The sequence below is a fragment of the Myotis yumanensis genome, unplaced genomic scaffold (genome assembly GCF_028538775.1).
Source record: "Myotis yumanensis isolate MYYU_CA2020_CCGP unplaced genomic scaffold, mMyoYum1.0.hap1 SCAF_4, whole genome shotgun sequence".
Classification (NCBI taxonomy): domain Eukaryota; kingdom Metazoa; phylum Chordata; class Mammalia; order Chiroptera; family Vespertilionidae; genus Myotis; species Myotis yumanensis.
The window spans coordinates 78,030,161-78,044,729 of NW_027223755.1; the positions used below are offsets into that span (position 1 = coordinate 78,030,161).

A 14,569-nucleotide genomic window follows, 5' to 3' on the forward strand; every position below is an offset into this window, starting at 1 on the left:
GGTGACTGAAGCTCCCAACCTGTCCTTTTTTCCTTTTTTTTTTATTCTGGGTCAGCTTTAGCTCTGAGGCTCGGCTCCAGCTATGAGACCTCCGCTGCTGAAAGCAGGTTTCTGGCCTTTGTTTACCTTCTGTATTTGAAACAATGTTGCGGTCCTGCTGGCTGAAGCCCGGGGTTTTGTTTAGCTTCTATATTTGTTACAATGTTGCTTAGAGTGCAGCTGAGAGGCCGGCAAGGCAGGTGGGGAAGCTTGGCTTCCTCCATCACTGAAGCAAGCAAGCCTCCCTGTTTGCGTCAGGTGCCTGGCTGCCGGCCGCCATCTTGGTTGGCAGTTAATTTGCATATCTCACTGATTAGCCAATGGGAAGGGTAACGGCTGTACGGCTAATTACCATGTTTCTCTTTTATTAGATAGGATTTGTTCATTTCTCACCTCCTTCTAGTCCTCCTCCTTTTTCTCTTTCTCTCCTATTTGTCCTTTCTTCCTATTTTTTCTCACTTCATTTTATTTCCTCTATTTTAGTTTACTATTTTCTAGTTCAGCTTAATAAAATTGCTTATTTAATTAATCAGGAAAAACCTCAATTTTCTTAACTATAAAATGAGGGGGTTTGGATTGAGCCAATCTGTAATTCTCTCTCCCGGGTCAGATTTTAGTGGATCTAGGAATTGGCATGACATGGTAATAATGGCCATTTCAGGAGGGGGGCAGCTGGAAATATTTGGGGACAAGGAAAGATGTCCAATAAGCTTGATACCCAATGTGATCAGGATGTTCCAACTAATTTTCCATCTCACACCACAGTAGTGCACAGAAGTATTGACTGTTGCATGAGGGACGTTAGGTAAAAGGCCTGGGGAAAGGTCAAAGTAAGTGTCAGATAACAAGTACTTTCTAGGCACCTGGTCCCTTTTCAAGGGACTGTAAATTAAAAATAGACAATAAACTCCTTATATTCACATAGTTTACATTTTAGTTCTATTAAAACTTTCCCCTTCAAGGGATGTTTTGAATGATTGCAAAAAAGAGAAGGCAAGGAAGTGGTCCTCTTCCCTGTAGTCAGTCGAGTATGTAGTTGGGTGCAGGGATCGCTTGCATTCTCTCATTCAGGATTAACATTAGTCATGTTTGCCAAGGTGTAATGGGCAACAAGAAAGAAATGAAAGTAATTGCCAGCACATGAGTCTGTTTACTAATACCTTCAATTTTGATGTTCAGATATTGAATTTTGCATCAGTAAAGAGTCCGTGTTTTAAAAAATCCACATTCTAATTCACTGTTTCAATTGAATATAAAATCTTCTACCCATAGATATCACTGCACAAATAACTACATCTTGTTTTCGTTTGCTTTTGTTTTTGCAGCTTTTTTTCACTTTTGACTTGATAAAGTATGATTTCCAGAAAGACGAGCCCATTAGAAATGAACAGGGCTGGTGTAGTCATGTAAAAAAAGGTAAGATTCTTATATTTGAAGATGTCACCTCAGGCAAAGTTTCTGAATTTCCTTTTAAATTTAAATTTAGAAAAGAAAGAATGATTATTTCTAACAAGTAATATGACTTAACTGGAATTTCAATGTCAGTAGAATGGTTTAATTATTAGATGTTTGATGCCACAAATGAATCTCTCAGATGCTAAATTATTAAAATTTTTAAGGAATTACTGTTGGCCTCATATTTTTCTTAATCCACCATTTACTTCTGCTTTGCGATAGTGGCATATGTCCAATGTCCTATATCACCAACATTAAAATGAATGACTTAATTTAACATTCTAGGTGTAGTGGAGAATCGGGCAGACTTTAATTTAAATCTGGGCTTTCACATTTAGAAACTGTACTGCTTTGGGAAGGTCACCCAACCTGTCTGAGTCTCATTTTCTTCTTATGTAGAGTAGAGGTGACAATACTCATTTCGTGAGGTTATTGTTGACAATTATTTGAGATGATGTATGCAAAGCCCTGCAGAGGGCCAGGCATGCGGCTTGTCACCCTTCTCTTCTCCCTTTCACTCCTCCTCCTCCACCAAGGTAGACTTTCTTATAATTTTTAGTTAGAAATTTTTGGGGTTTTTTTTTATCCTCACCAGAGGATATTTTTCCATTGATTTTTAGAGAGAATGGGAGGGAGGGGGAGAGAGAGAAACATCAATGTGAGAGAGACGTCAATTGATTGCCTCCTGCCAATGCCCCGACCAGGGATGGGGATCAAACCTGCAACTGAAGTATGTGTCCTTGACAGGGAATCAAACCCGGGACCCTTCATTCTACAGGCTGGTGCTCTCTCCAGCTAGGGCTCTAACCAGCTAGGGCTTTAGTTAGAAATTTTAATGAAAGCAAGTGCCCCAATTAACTTTCTGCTGCATATCATCAATCTAGAAAATTAAATGTAGAGATGTGCACTTAAAATTGCTTAGCAGACCAGACTGAATAAATCAGGCCAAACTTACATTTTCCTGCCTCAGAATATGTTTAAACTACATTTCAGAGATGATTTCCTTTAAATCTTTACTTCAGATGTGGAGGTAAATGCTGCAAAACTGATTTTTGTTTTGTTTTTCCTGGCAGCTGAAAGTATAGAAAAAAATACAAATCTTATCTATTAAAAAACAGATTTCCCAATCCTCTGAATTTCAAGCCTGAGGATATTTATCAAATATCTTTCCCTAATTGAACTCTATAGATAGTATTCAAAAGAAAAGTCATTTCTAAGGAACTTCATTTCAACACACCTTGCTAGTTAGTGTGTGGTTTCTTTTTTACTTATTTTTATTTATTTATTTTTTTACAATTACAGTAATATCTGGTATTGGAACTTGAATCCCAGAACTGCTTATTACGATTTTGCAGTTCTAATTAAAGGTTACTAAATAGTTTATTTTCCCATTAAGGCATTGTGTCTTGCATAAATTGCCTGTAAATGATAGATAAGAATACACTATGACCTTTCAAGCATTTGCAATAATTGATTTCTCGGGGAAGAAACTGTCACTTGTGTCCTGAAAAAGAAAAACAACATAAAATTTGAGGGGAATGTGAGGCTTGAGAATTCTGAATTATAGGGAATGTAGCCTGGCGGAATATGCAGTGAGAAGAGGCTTTGGAGTCAGGGTGTCCTGGTTAAAAATTCCAACCCCCACAGTTGGCTGCGTGTGACACTAGGCAAATTACTTTTTCTTCCTTCGTTTTTTCAACTGTAAAATGAAGATTATAGGAGGGCCTGTCTTGCAGGTTTGTGATGAGAATCCAGTGAGATACATATGTAAAGTGTTCGGAATAGTGACTGGTACCCAGAAATTGCTCAGTAAGTGTAATAATGAAGTTGATTATGATGATGATAATGATGGTGATGGTGATGCTGGGGTTGGTAATGACAGTGACCATGAGGGGCCTCTGCTGCAGCAAGGCAGGCTTGTGTGGCCACTGGTTTGTGTGTCTTTAGAAGCCAGAATGTCCAGAAGGAGTAGGAGTAATTGACAGTTGAATAGAAAGTTTAAAAAAAAAAAAAAACAGCTGGAATATAACCCATTTAACGCATCACAAAGACATTCACTCGCTTCACAAGGGGCAAAGCCAGTCACCAATAGCCTTGAAATTGTCCAGGGCAGTGACTGCTGCTCTCCCTTGTCGTCCACCCTTCTCTCGGAAGTAGTTTTTCCCCTTGCAGATTGCTGGCCAAAATCTGGATTCATTTGAATAAATGTTATTGAAAAATTATCCTATCTAATAAAAGAGAAACATAGTAATTAGCCGTACCTCCGCTACCCTTCTCATTGGCTAATCAGCATATCCTTATGCAAATTAACTGCCAGCCAAGATGGCAGCCGGCAGCCAGGCAGCTGACGCGAACAGGGAGGCTTGCTTGCTCCAGTGACGGAGGAAGCCAGGTTCCCCGCCTGCTGCTGCCGGCCTCTGAGCTTGCAGTTTGAAACATGGTTACAAATATAGAAGCTAAACAAAACCCCAGAAACCTGCTTTAGTCAGCCGGGCTTCAGCCAGCAGGATCGCAACATTGTTTCAAATACAGAAGGTAAACAAAGGCCAGAAACCTGCTTTCAGCAGCAGAGGCCTCATAGCTGGAGCCGAGCCTCAGAGCTAAAGCTGGCCCAGAATAAAAAAAAAAAGAAAAAAAGGACAGGTTGGGAGCTTCAGTCACCTGCCAGCCTGAAAATGGCCCTCAGCCCCTCACCCAGACTGGCCAGGCACCCCAGTGGGGACCCCCATCCTGATCCAGGACACCCTTCAGGGCAAACCAGCTGGCCCCACCCATGCACCAGGCCTCTATCCTATATAGTAAAAGGATAATATGCCTCCCAGCACCGAGATCAGCGGAGCCGCGAGGCCTCCTGGCCCCTGGAGCAGTGTGACAGGGGGCAGCACCCAAACCCCCTGATCGCCCTGCAGCTCTGTGTGTGACAGGGGTGGGGCCACAACCTCCCTATCCGCCCTGCTCTGTTTGTGACAGGGGAAGGCGCCCCAACCCCCTGATCAGCCCTGCTCTGTGCCTGATACGGGGGAGCTCCCCAAACCCCTGATCGCCCTGCGGCTCTGTGTGTGACAGGGTGCAGCGCTCCAACCCCCTGATCGGCCCTGCTCTGTGTGTGACAAAGTGCGGCACCCCAACCCCCCCCCCCCCCCCCAAGGCCCTGTTCTGTGTGTGATGGGGTAGAGCCATAACCTCCCCATCGGCCCTACCCTGAGTGTGACAGGGTGCAGCGCCCCAACCCCCTGATCGGCCCTGCTCTGTGGGTGGTAGAGGGCGGCGCCCCAGCCCCCCCACCCCCCCACCACGGGCCCTGTTCTGTGTGTGACGGGGTAGAGCCATAACCTCCCCATCGGCCCTGCCCTGAGTGTGACAGGGTGTGGCGCCCCAACCCCCTGATCCGCCCTGCTCTGTGTGTGACAGGGGGCGGTGCCCCAACTCCCCTATCGGCCCTACTCTGTAAGTGACAGGGGGGAGCTCTTCAACCCCCTGATGGGCCCTGCTCTATGTGTGACAGGGGGGAGCTCCCCAACCCCCCTGATGGGCCCTGCTCTGTGAGTGACAGGGGGCAGCTCCCCAACCCCCTGATTGGCCCTGCTCTGTGTGTGACAGGGGGTGGCGCCGCAACCTCCCCATCGACCCTGCCTTGAGTGTGACAGGCGGCGGTGCCCCAACCCCCCAATCGGCCCTACCCTGAGCATGACTGGGGGTGGCATCGCAACCTCCCGATCCGCCCTGCTCTGTGCATGACAGGGGGCAGTGCCCCAACTCCCCAATCGTCCCGACTCTGAGCCTGACCAGGGGCTGCACCTAGGGATTGGGCTTGCCCTCTGCCACCCGGGAGCAGGCCTAAGCCAGCAGGTCGTTATCTCCCAAGGGGTCCCAGACTGTGAGAGGGCACAGGCCGGGCTGAGGGACCCCTCCCCCTCCCCCCCGACTGCACAAATTTTTGTGCACTGGGCCTCTAGTTTTTGATAATATGTCTAAAGTAAAACTAATACATTTCCTGTTTCATCTCTTGCCCATAGAGGATTTCCAGACTAACATACCAGAGGAATAAAACATTTTCCTAAACTTCTAATAACATATTAATTATATCAGAGATAGTATTATACAAAAACCTTGTTGTAAAAATCATTGAAACTTGAATTTGAGTACTAGGTTCATTCCTTTCTATCTGTTGGACTTTGTTAAATGACGTTACCTTTTTGGTCCCTAGTTTCTTCCCTGTGAAATAGGGATTATAATTATCAAATTCAAAGGATTTCTGAGAAGAATAAACAAAATGGCAATTTGGGGGCTTGCTACATAGTAAGTGCCCAGTAAATATTGCTGCTATCATTGCCTTTTTAAAATTATTATTATGGTTGTTATTTATAGAATTTCCATTATTAGCAATGGTAAAATCTGCATAATCCAAAAGAAAAGTAGCCACTGTTCTATCCAGCCAGGATGTAAAATAAATTTAACATACTTTCTTCACATTCCACTTCCTTTTTGTTAGTTTTCCCAAACTAATTTGCATTTGTGGCAGTCCATGAAAAGATGTGCTGGTTGTACTCAGAGCATCCAGAGTAAATGATGTTAAATATAATAAAATAAGTTCAGAGGAAAGGAAGATAGGCAACACAAGTTGTGTTGGTCAGATGTAAATTAGGTGCGTGCATGGTGTGTATAATAATCATTTTAATCCAATCACTAAAGATGCCTTTCTCTCACAGGAGAACCTGGACTTCTCATTTCTCGAGTGAATGAAAAGAATCCCTTCTTTGGTTATGTTGGGAATAAAAAGCACACTGAAAAGAAATTGTTATGTGATGTTTTCAAGAAGGGAGATGTTTACTTTAACACAGGAGACTTAATGGTCCAAGATCATGAGAATTTTCTCTATTTTCATGACCGTATTGGAGACACTTTCAGGTATGAGACATCAGCGATTATACTGCCTGTTCTGATTATGAACTGTGCTCTGAGCAGGACTCTAGGGAAGCATTATAGACCACAGGCCCTTTACCTTCAGGGCAGACTCAATCATGTCTCCCCATTTAAAAATCTACCAGCCATCTGTTTCTAGATTGAAATATAAGTAAAATTTTGATGTCAATTTTTATAATTATTTTAACAAATCCATTTGGTCCAAATTAGTAAGCTCCTTTTTCTTAGAATATCAAACAGGTACACAGATCTGAAGTCTAAATGGTAGGGTTAAAACCAATTTGGTCAAATATGGTCTACTTCTTGACCTAGTGATAAAGATAATGAAACAGCAACATTTCCCTTTCTAGATTTTCTTTCTTAATACTTAAGATTATTTTAGGCTTATGACTTTATTTTACTTCCCTAATCAATGACTATAGAACAGTGAGGACAGACAATAGACATTCAAAAATTGCTTGAATGAATAAATGAATTATACTTCCTCACTTTCTTGTACCAAGTTAGGAGCTCACACTATTTAAAATTATTTTAAGCCCTGCTGGCATGATTTAGTAGTTGAACCTCAACCTGTGAACCTGGAGGTCGTGGTTTGATTCCTGGTCAGGGCATCTTCCCTGACCGGAAGTGGGCTCAATCCCCAGTGTGGGGATCAATTATTCTCTCCATCGTTGATGTTTCTATCTATCTCCACCTCTCCCTTCCTCCCTGAAATCAATTAAAATTTATTTTAATTAGAGTAAAATATCTATTCATATGCACTGAAAGAGCCAAAGGGATTAATTCCTAGAAATCCTAGAAATCAAAAGGGTTCAGTACAGTGAAAGACAACTAACTATAGCTTTCCTTTCAGTTTTTTCTATCTGTCATTAGAGATAGGGGACATTTTCTACTTAACTGTTATTGTATTACAAAATAAAAAGGATGATCATGATTTTATTTTTATGACATATTATAAAAAACATTTTATAGTAAGCAACTTATACCAATGAGACATAAAGTAATTTTAACTAAAAAATAGATACTGGATTTTGTTGAGTTATCCACAAAGTGCTTCCTTAGAATATGTACTTTGTTGTGAAAACTGCCATTATTTTCCGTTACTAGGTGCTTGCACAGAGCCAAGTGCCAGGCACTAAAACTAAAACTGGGTACCTAATTCTTCAAATGTAGATGTACTAACTGGTACTTGTTTTTTATTTAGATGGAAAGGAGAAAACATTGCAACCACAGAGGTTGCTGATATTATTGGAATGTTGGATTTCATACAAGAGTCAAACGTGTATGGTGTGGCAGTGCCAGGTATGAATATGTTTTGGGTTTGGGAAGGATTCTCAGAGAGAATTGCCAACTTTAGTTTTGCAGTTCAACATTTCTTACTAAGTATATATATAGATAGATTAGTTATCTCAGTCTTGTCATGGCAAATAATGCCCTAGGGCCGTGGTCGGCAATCTGCGGCTCGTTGGCCCCTTGAGTGTGGCTCCTCCTAAGCCTTAGGAGTACCCTAATTAAGTTAATAATAATTTACCTACCTATATAGTTTAAGTTTAAAAAATTTGGCTCTCAAAAGAAATTTCAATCGTTGTACTGTTAATATTTGGCTCTGTTGACTAATGAGTTTGCCGACCACTGCCCTATAGCAAGCTAACCAATTTCATGGCCACATCAAGGGAAAAGTACCCATTGAAATTTTTATGATTTTTGCTTTTTATTTTAGTGTGGGTTGATTTTCTCCCCATTGAATTTTAATATATGTGCTTATTTTTAAACAGACCTCAAACGCTCTGGTCAGTGACTCACTGCTTTTCAATAGTCTATTATTTTTCTCTTTGAGACTGGAGTTTGTACATGCCACTAAACAGAAACGTGTTTTAATTTAAATGTTTAAGAACACTGACTTGTAGTTAAGTTGAACCTTTCAAAAATTATTTTTAAATTGTTTGGCCTCGCTTATCTTTATAAATATGCATGTGAGGGTTGTATCATGATGGTGGAAATGGCAAATAAAAGTGACCACCTTGAAATCACAGGACTCCTCACTGTCTTTTTTTTTTTAACTAATGACAGTATTGTCTAACTAATGTTTGTAAGTGCATGGAGATGTAGGGGTGGGGGTGAGAGTGTGGACAGGGGAGCAGAGGAAGGGGTGTTTACTCTAATAGCCAGCCACTGGGTGCTGGAGAAATGCTGCAGAGACTCCAGTCCCCTGGAAATATCTATGGGTGGCATGATACGCAGAAGCGATATGTGGATTTAGTTAGGACAATACCAGCCTCTAAATAAAGACATGCCCTCTATTTTTTGCATTGATGCTTATTACGGACATTTCTCTTCTTAAATACATATTTCTTCTTAATATTTTATATTAGGGGTGGTAAGATACAAATTATGGGTCATTTATGGTGTTTTCCATTCCATCTATTTCATTATTGTAGTATAGCTATTTAGGATTAGACTCTGCCCTTCCTTGTTCCTAAATTATTTCTGGGGAGTAGATCATATGCTCAGGGAAGGACCCATTCATTGACGTCACTGTCTCATTGTCGTTGCTGCAATAAATGTAATGTCTCCCTTTACAACAATTAGTATGCAATCAACAGGACTATTTTTAAAATGCACCTAGTACTTGTAAATGGACTCTATTTCAAACTTCTTTTTCAGATTGTGAAGGAAAAACAGGAATGGCCTCTATCACTTTAAAACCAAATAAGTCTTTAGACTTGGAAAAAGTTTATGAACAAGTTGTAACATTCCTACCAGCTTATGCCTGCCCACGATTTTTAAGAATTCAGGTAATTTTACTTACCCATTAAATTTAAAACCAGAAATTCAGGAGATTAATTATAAAATAAGATTTTATCTTTTAGCTAATATGTGCATTTTATTTATATTAGACAATTTGAAGAGCAATGAAAAGCCGTGGCATGTTAATTTATGCCATATTTGACACCTAATTATAGAAGGGGAGCATGATGAAATGTTAGGATGTCTTTGTCTTTGTCCTAATTGTAGAATTGCTCCCTCCCTGTTTAGTCAAGATCTCAGAGCAAAAAATGATGGTCCCAGAGACAGTGACAAGCCGAAAACCACATTTTACACGTGCCTTCTGAGGACATTTAGTGCCATGTGCCTAAAATGGGGTTCCACCAAGCTGACATCAAGGTGTCTATAGGAGGTGTACAGAACCTAAAGGGAATTGGCTTTAAGCAATTTTGCTTTGAATTTGTCCTCATTCTGTCCAAAATATCATGTAAATGAAATATGTATTTATGACAGTTCAGATGATATGTCCCATTGGCCAAGCAATGACTTGGTTATAAGGAATGCCACAAAACCCCTCTGGGATTTCATATTTTGGAGGAATTCTACATTTATTTGTTTTGAGAAATGGGCTCTTTCTCTTGTTAGGTAACTAGACTAAAACACAATAAAAATAAAAACACATTTATTCAGCTACTGGGTAATTTTGCTTGCTCATTTCATCAGCCATTCATCTATTTAATATTGTGCTTTAAATGAAATTTCCCAAAGCTAGTTACTCATCATCTCTCAACATCCAATCACAGAATTTTTCTGGGTAAAATCACAGAATTTATCATATTGCTATTATATTTCTAATAGAGTGAGAAATGGGGTCATATTTATTTTTAAAGCATTTGCTGAGCAATCCTTATGGCCAAGTCAATGCTTGGCCAAGGGGACATATAATCTGACCTGTCATAAATATATATTTCATTTATATGATTTTTTTTAAAGAACTTTTCCTCAGATTATTTTCATATCACCTGAAATACTAAAGGTATGTAAATATGAAGCAGAAATAACACATTTTTAATTGAAAAAAATTTTAAATAATTTTAAATTCGCATGCAGTTGTAAGAAATAATACAGAAAAGATCCTGTGTACTGTTTACTTGGTTTCCTCCTATAGTAACATTTTTCAAAACTGATATTTACATTGATACAATTTGCCCATCTTTTTAAACTTTTCTGTTTTACTTGTACTGGTGTGCGGTGTGCGCGCGGGCGTGTGTGTGCGTGTGTGTTGTACGGGAGGAAGAAATATTCCTCTAGCCTAGGTTCTTCCAGCTGGTCTAATAATTAAATTGACATGAGACAGATTACCAAGAGAAAATAACCAAATTTTATACATACATACATCTGGGAACCCCACATAACTGAGAGAGTCAGAGGCCCCACGTACATGAGAGCTTTAGCGACAGAAAGTTAAAATGAGGTACGGGTGGCATACTGTGCTAAGGATGAGGTAAGGTGCATTGGGGCTTCACAGAGGAAGAAGGTCGTTTTCAGGACAACAAGAAGAGCAGGCGTTCAGTAATTAGAAATTTTCCCTGCCATATAGATAGGTCATAAAATGTTATTTCTGGTGATAACTTATCATGGGCAAGGCCCCTAATTTAAGTTCTTTAAGGGAGAGGTAAAAGTTTCTCATGAATCCTCAGGGTCTCATTTGCCTTCAAAATAATTCACATGCCCAAGTGGCATACCTTTGGGAGGCTTGTTCTTAACCCCTTCAGTCTTAAGTTCCATACACTTTTATTAGCTGTGTAGCTTTATGCATCAATGACCACAGTCAGGATATGAACAATTTCAATTGTGGTCCTTTTATGACCACACCCAGCTCCCTCCTGCCCCTCCCTATTCCACTAGAAACAATGTATTTTAATCAAGTAGGAAGTTGAGAAATCATAATATTTTAAACATTTTCTCCTGGGACGACTTAAATTCATTGTTATTAAACAGAAGAAGTATTTTGGCATAGGACTACTCTAGAAGACTAAATCAGTGTTATACAAATTTAGAAAATATTTTAGCATCATTAAGCACCTAAAAATACTTTGGCCATGACTGTAATGTTTATTACAGTATTTACTGTAGTTAGAATAATGCATGACACTTAGTTGTCAAAATATTTATTTAATAAATGAATTATGATCTGATATAAGCAAAAGAATAAGTTACTTCTGACAAAATGAATAAAACAATTATTTTATTAAAAATCTGTTTCACACAAATTTTAAAAGAATTCTCCTGCCAATAAATTTACAAAAACAAATTAAAATGTTTTATTATTTAATATGGCTGGGAAGAAATTAAATTGGTCCTTTCATTCTGAAACACAAATTGTTATAACCTCTCTAGGAAACAATTTGCTAAATATGTGATCAGACTATTAGAATTTGCATATATTTTGCCTTAGTAATTTTATTCCCAGAAATGTATTCTTAGGAAGTAATCAGAGGTTCTGAGATGACAGTTGGGTAGGAGAGGGGAGAGAAGGCATGAGAGCAGGGAAGGAGGTTCAAAGAGAAGTTGAGTCTGGAATTCGTTTAGAAGTATAAATCAAAGCGACCAAGTTACTCATAGAACTTTATATGGACCTCTACATGTCATCTGATTTAAAACAAGGATGCTTTTCCATGCTTGAAAGTGCCACAGAGATTCACTCATATCTCCTTTAAATCCCTTAAAGCAGAGCTTCTTTTTTTTTTTAATTAATATTTTTATTGACTTCAGAGAGGAAGGGAGAGAGAGAAACATCAATGATGAGAGAGAATCATTGATTGACTGCCTCCTGCACTCCCCCTACTGAGGATTGAGCCCGCAACCTGGACATGTACCATTGACTGGAATCGAACCCGGACCCTTCAGTCCGCAGGCTGACGCTCTGTCCACTGAACCAAACCAGCTAGGGCAAGCAGAGCTTCTTATAAACTCCACATACCTGAGTCAGAGGCCCCAGGTACATGAGAGCTTTAGCGACAGAAAGTTAAAGTGATTCACTCATATCTCCTTTAAATCTCTTAAAGCAGAGCTCCTTAAACTTTCATGGTATCTTTAGTGTCTCAGTAATTATTTTATGACACTCTTGACCCAAAACAAGTACCTAAACATTCATTTATTCAGTGGTTAGGCCAAAACAAATTAGTAAGTATTTGGGTCTAACAAATTAGTTGCCATTTGAAAAAATAATGCATATAAATTGAAAGAAAAATACTTTTATTTCATTTTCAAATAACCACAGAAATAAAGATGTGTACGTTTGGTACTGCACAACTCTTCAAACTTTGGAATTAGGTTGGACTGAACAAGCCCAGCCTAATTCCATGTTATACATTGATTTGGATTTGCTTTTTATCGCAGCTCCACTGAAAACTCTGTTTCACAAAGACATGACATTTCAGAAATGAATGTAACACAAACTAATATTGAGCTAGTTGTTTCCAAGTGGTGACTGACAGATGTCACTGGGTTTATTTTGAAAATTTAAAATATTCCGTGGAGACCCTAGAGATTCATTTAGGTACCACAATGCACCTCAGTGTATAGCTTGGAAACTCGAGTTCTAGATCATTCTTTACTCCCCCTGGTTCTTATAGTAATCTGCCTTACGGAATAGATACCTGTCTTTTACAACCTTCATCTTCGTGTTTAATAGCATTCTCTGTCCATAATACTGTATTGACATTGAACTGAAGAGATAAACCTATGTGTCTTAGCCATATTTATAATCCGTTGTAATCAGTTACTGACTATGCTCATCATTTTTATATGTTGAATAAAGCTCACAGCTAAATTAAGCTAACAATTTAAATGTGTAGAGGCCAATTTTTTAATTTCTAACGTTAAATTATTAGTGGTAAATAAAGATGGCCATTGGGTATGAAAATGTTGTAACTCTTGTAGTCTGCGTTGTTAACCATGTTACTTTTGTGTTATGTATAATATTAAATGATTCCACTGATCCCGGTAATTGCTCTATAGGAAAAGATGGAAACAACAGGGACATTCAAACCAAAGAAGTTTCAGTTGGTGCAAGAAGGATTCAGTCCATTGAAAATTTCTGATCCACTTTACTTCATGGATAACTTGAAAAAAACTTACGTTCCATTGACCAAAGAGCTTTATGATCAAATAATGTTGGGTGAGATCAAACTTTAACAGCGTTTTCAAATGCTTCCTTAGGAGAGGTGAGAGGAGAGTTTGTGGTTCTTCAGCATGAAATGGAGGAAAGGAACTGACATTCATTAAGCGTGTGCGGTATTTCCTTATTATTCAATAGCGTTTCTTTAATTAAGAACTTTAATTTGCTTTAATAACAAAATTTAATTAATTATCTTTTTACCTATATGGGGATTCAGTGCATAACTAAATATTTGCCTTAATCACAAAACTCTTAAGTAACAAATAAGTAGCTATTGTTTAGATACTTACTAAAAATGTACTTTTTAACATTTAAAGTTTCTAGTTTTGAATAATTTCTTAAATTACTCAAATATTTAATTTTTATGTGCCCTGTCCTGTAATTCAATAAAATCATCTTCATTAATATGTTTTGAGGTTCTGTTCTGATGTTTTGAATGACAAATTTACAGTCAAAGGAACCTGACCGACTAAATGCATGCACTCCCATCTTCCTCATCTTAAGCTCACATTAAAGTGGTAGAAGAAATATAAAACTTCAAAGCAGGAAAACAGGTAAGTCCAAAGGATTTGGGGATTTTTGAAGATATATAAATGGGATCAAATTCACAATAAAATCCAATAGAGCTGTAGAAACCACTAATAATACATGAAAAGAATAGACACTAGACAGTGATGGCGAACCTTTTGAGCTCGGCGTGTCAGCATTTTGAAAAACCCTAACTTAACTCTGGTGCCATGTCACATATAGAAATGTTTTGATATTTGCAACCATAGTAAAACAAAGATTTATATTTTTGATATTTATTTTATATATTTAAATGCCATTTAACCAAGAAAAATCAACCAAAAAAATGAGTTTGCGTGTCACCTCTGACACGCGTGTCATAGTTTCGCCATCACTGGACTAGAATAACAGGTATTGACACTAAGATCAGAGGCAGAGCGGGCACTGAGCGTGGCAGGTTTGTGAGTGGCTAAATGGGAAACGTCCTACAAGGACAGTGCAGTTAGCACAACTGTACTTCTCTCAATCAAGAAGCACCAGGCTCCAGTGTTTGCTTCAAGTTGGAACCACGAGAATGACTCTCTTAACAAAGTGAGCTATCTCCCATAGGAGGGGATTATTTGTTATTTATTCCTCCACAAATACGTATCACATCTGAGAAGTATATGCAGAGGCCCTAGCATAGGAAAGAATTTG

General features: G+C 39.0%; 1 protein-coding gene across 1 annotated transcript in view; it reads left to right on the forward strand.

Moving 5' to 3' along the window:
- The window catches only part of SLC27A6 (solute carrier family 27 member 6), a 54,884-nt gene extending 41,130 nt beyond the window's left edge, over positions 1–13,754 (forward strand). Inside the window, exons 6-10 of the mRNA XM_070411500.1 lie at positions 1,365–1,455; positions 6,204–6,402; positions 7,622–7,719; positions 9,082–9,212; positions 13,207–13,754. Of these exons, the coding sequence (XP_070267601.1) occupies positions 1,365–1,455; positions 6,204–6,402; positions 7,622–7,719; positions 9,082–9,212; positions 13,207–13,383 (696 nt within the window). The 3' untranslated portion in view covers positions 13,384–13,754. The remainder of the gene's footprint in view (positions 1–1,364; positions 1,456–6,203; positions 6,403–7,621; positions 7,720–9,081; positions 9,213–13,206) is intronic.
- The last annotated feature ends 815 nt before the right edge of the window (positions 13,755–14,569 follow it).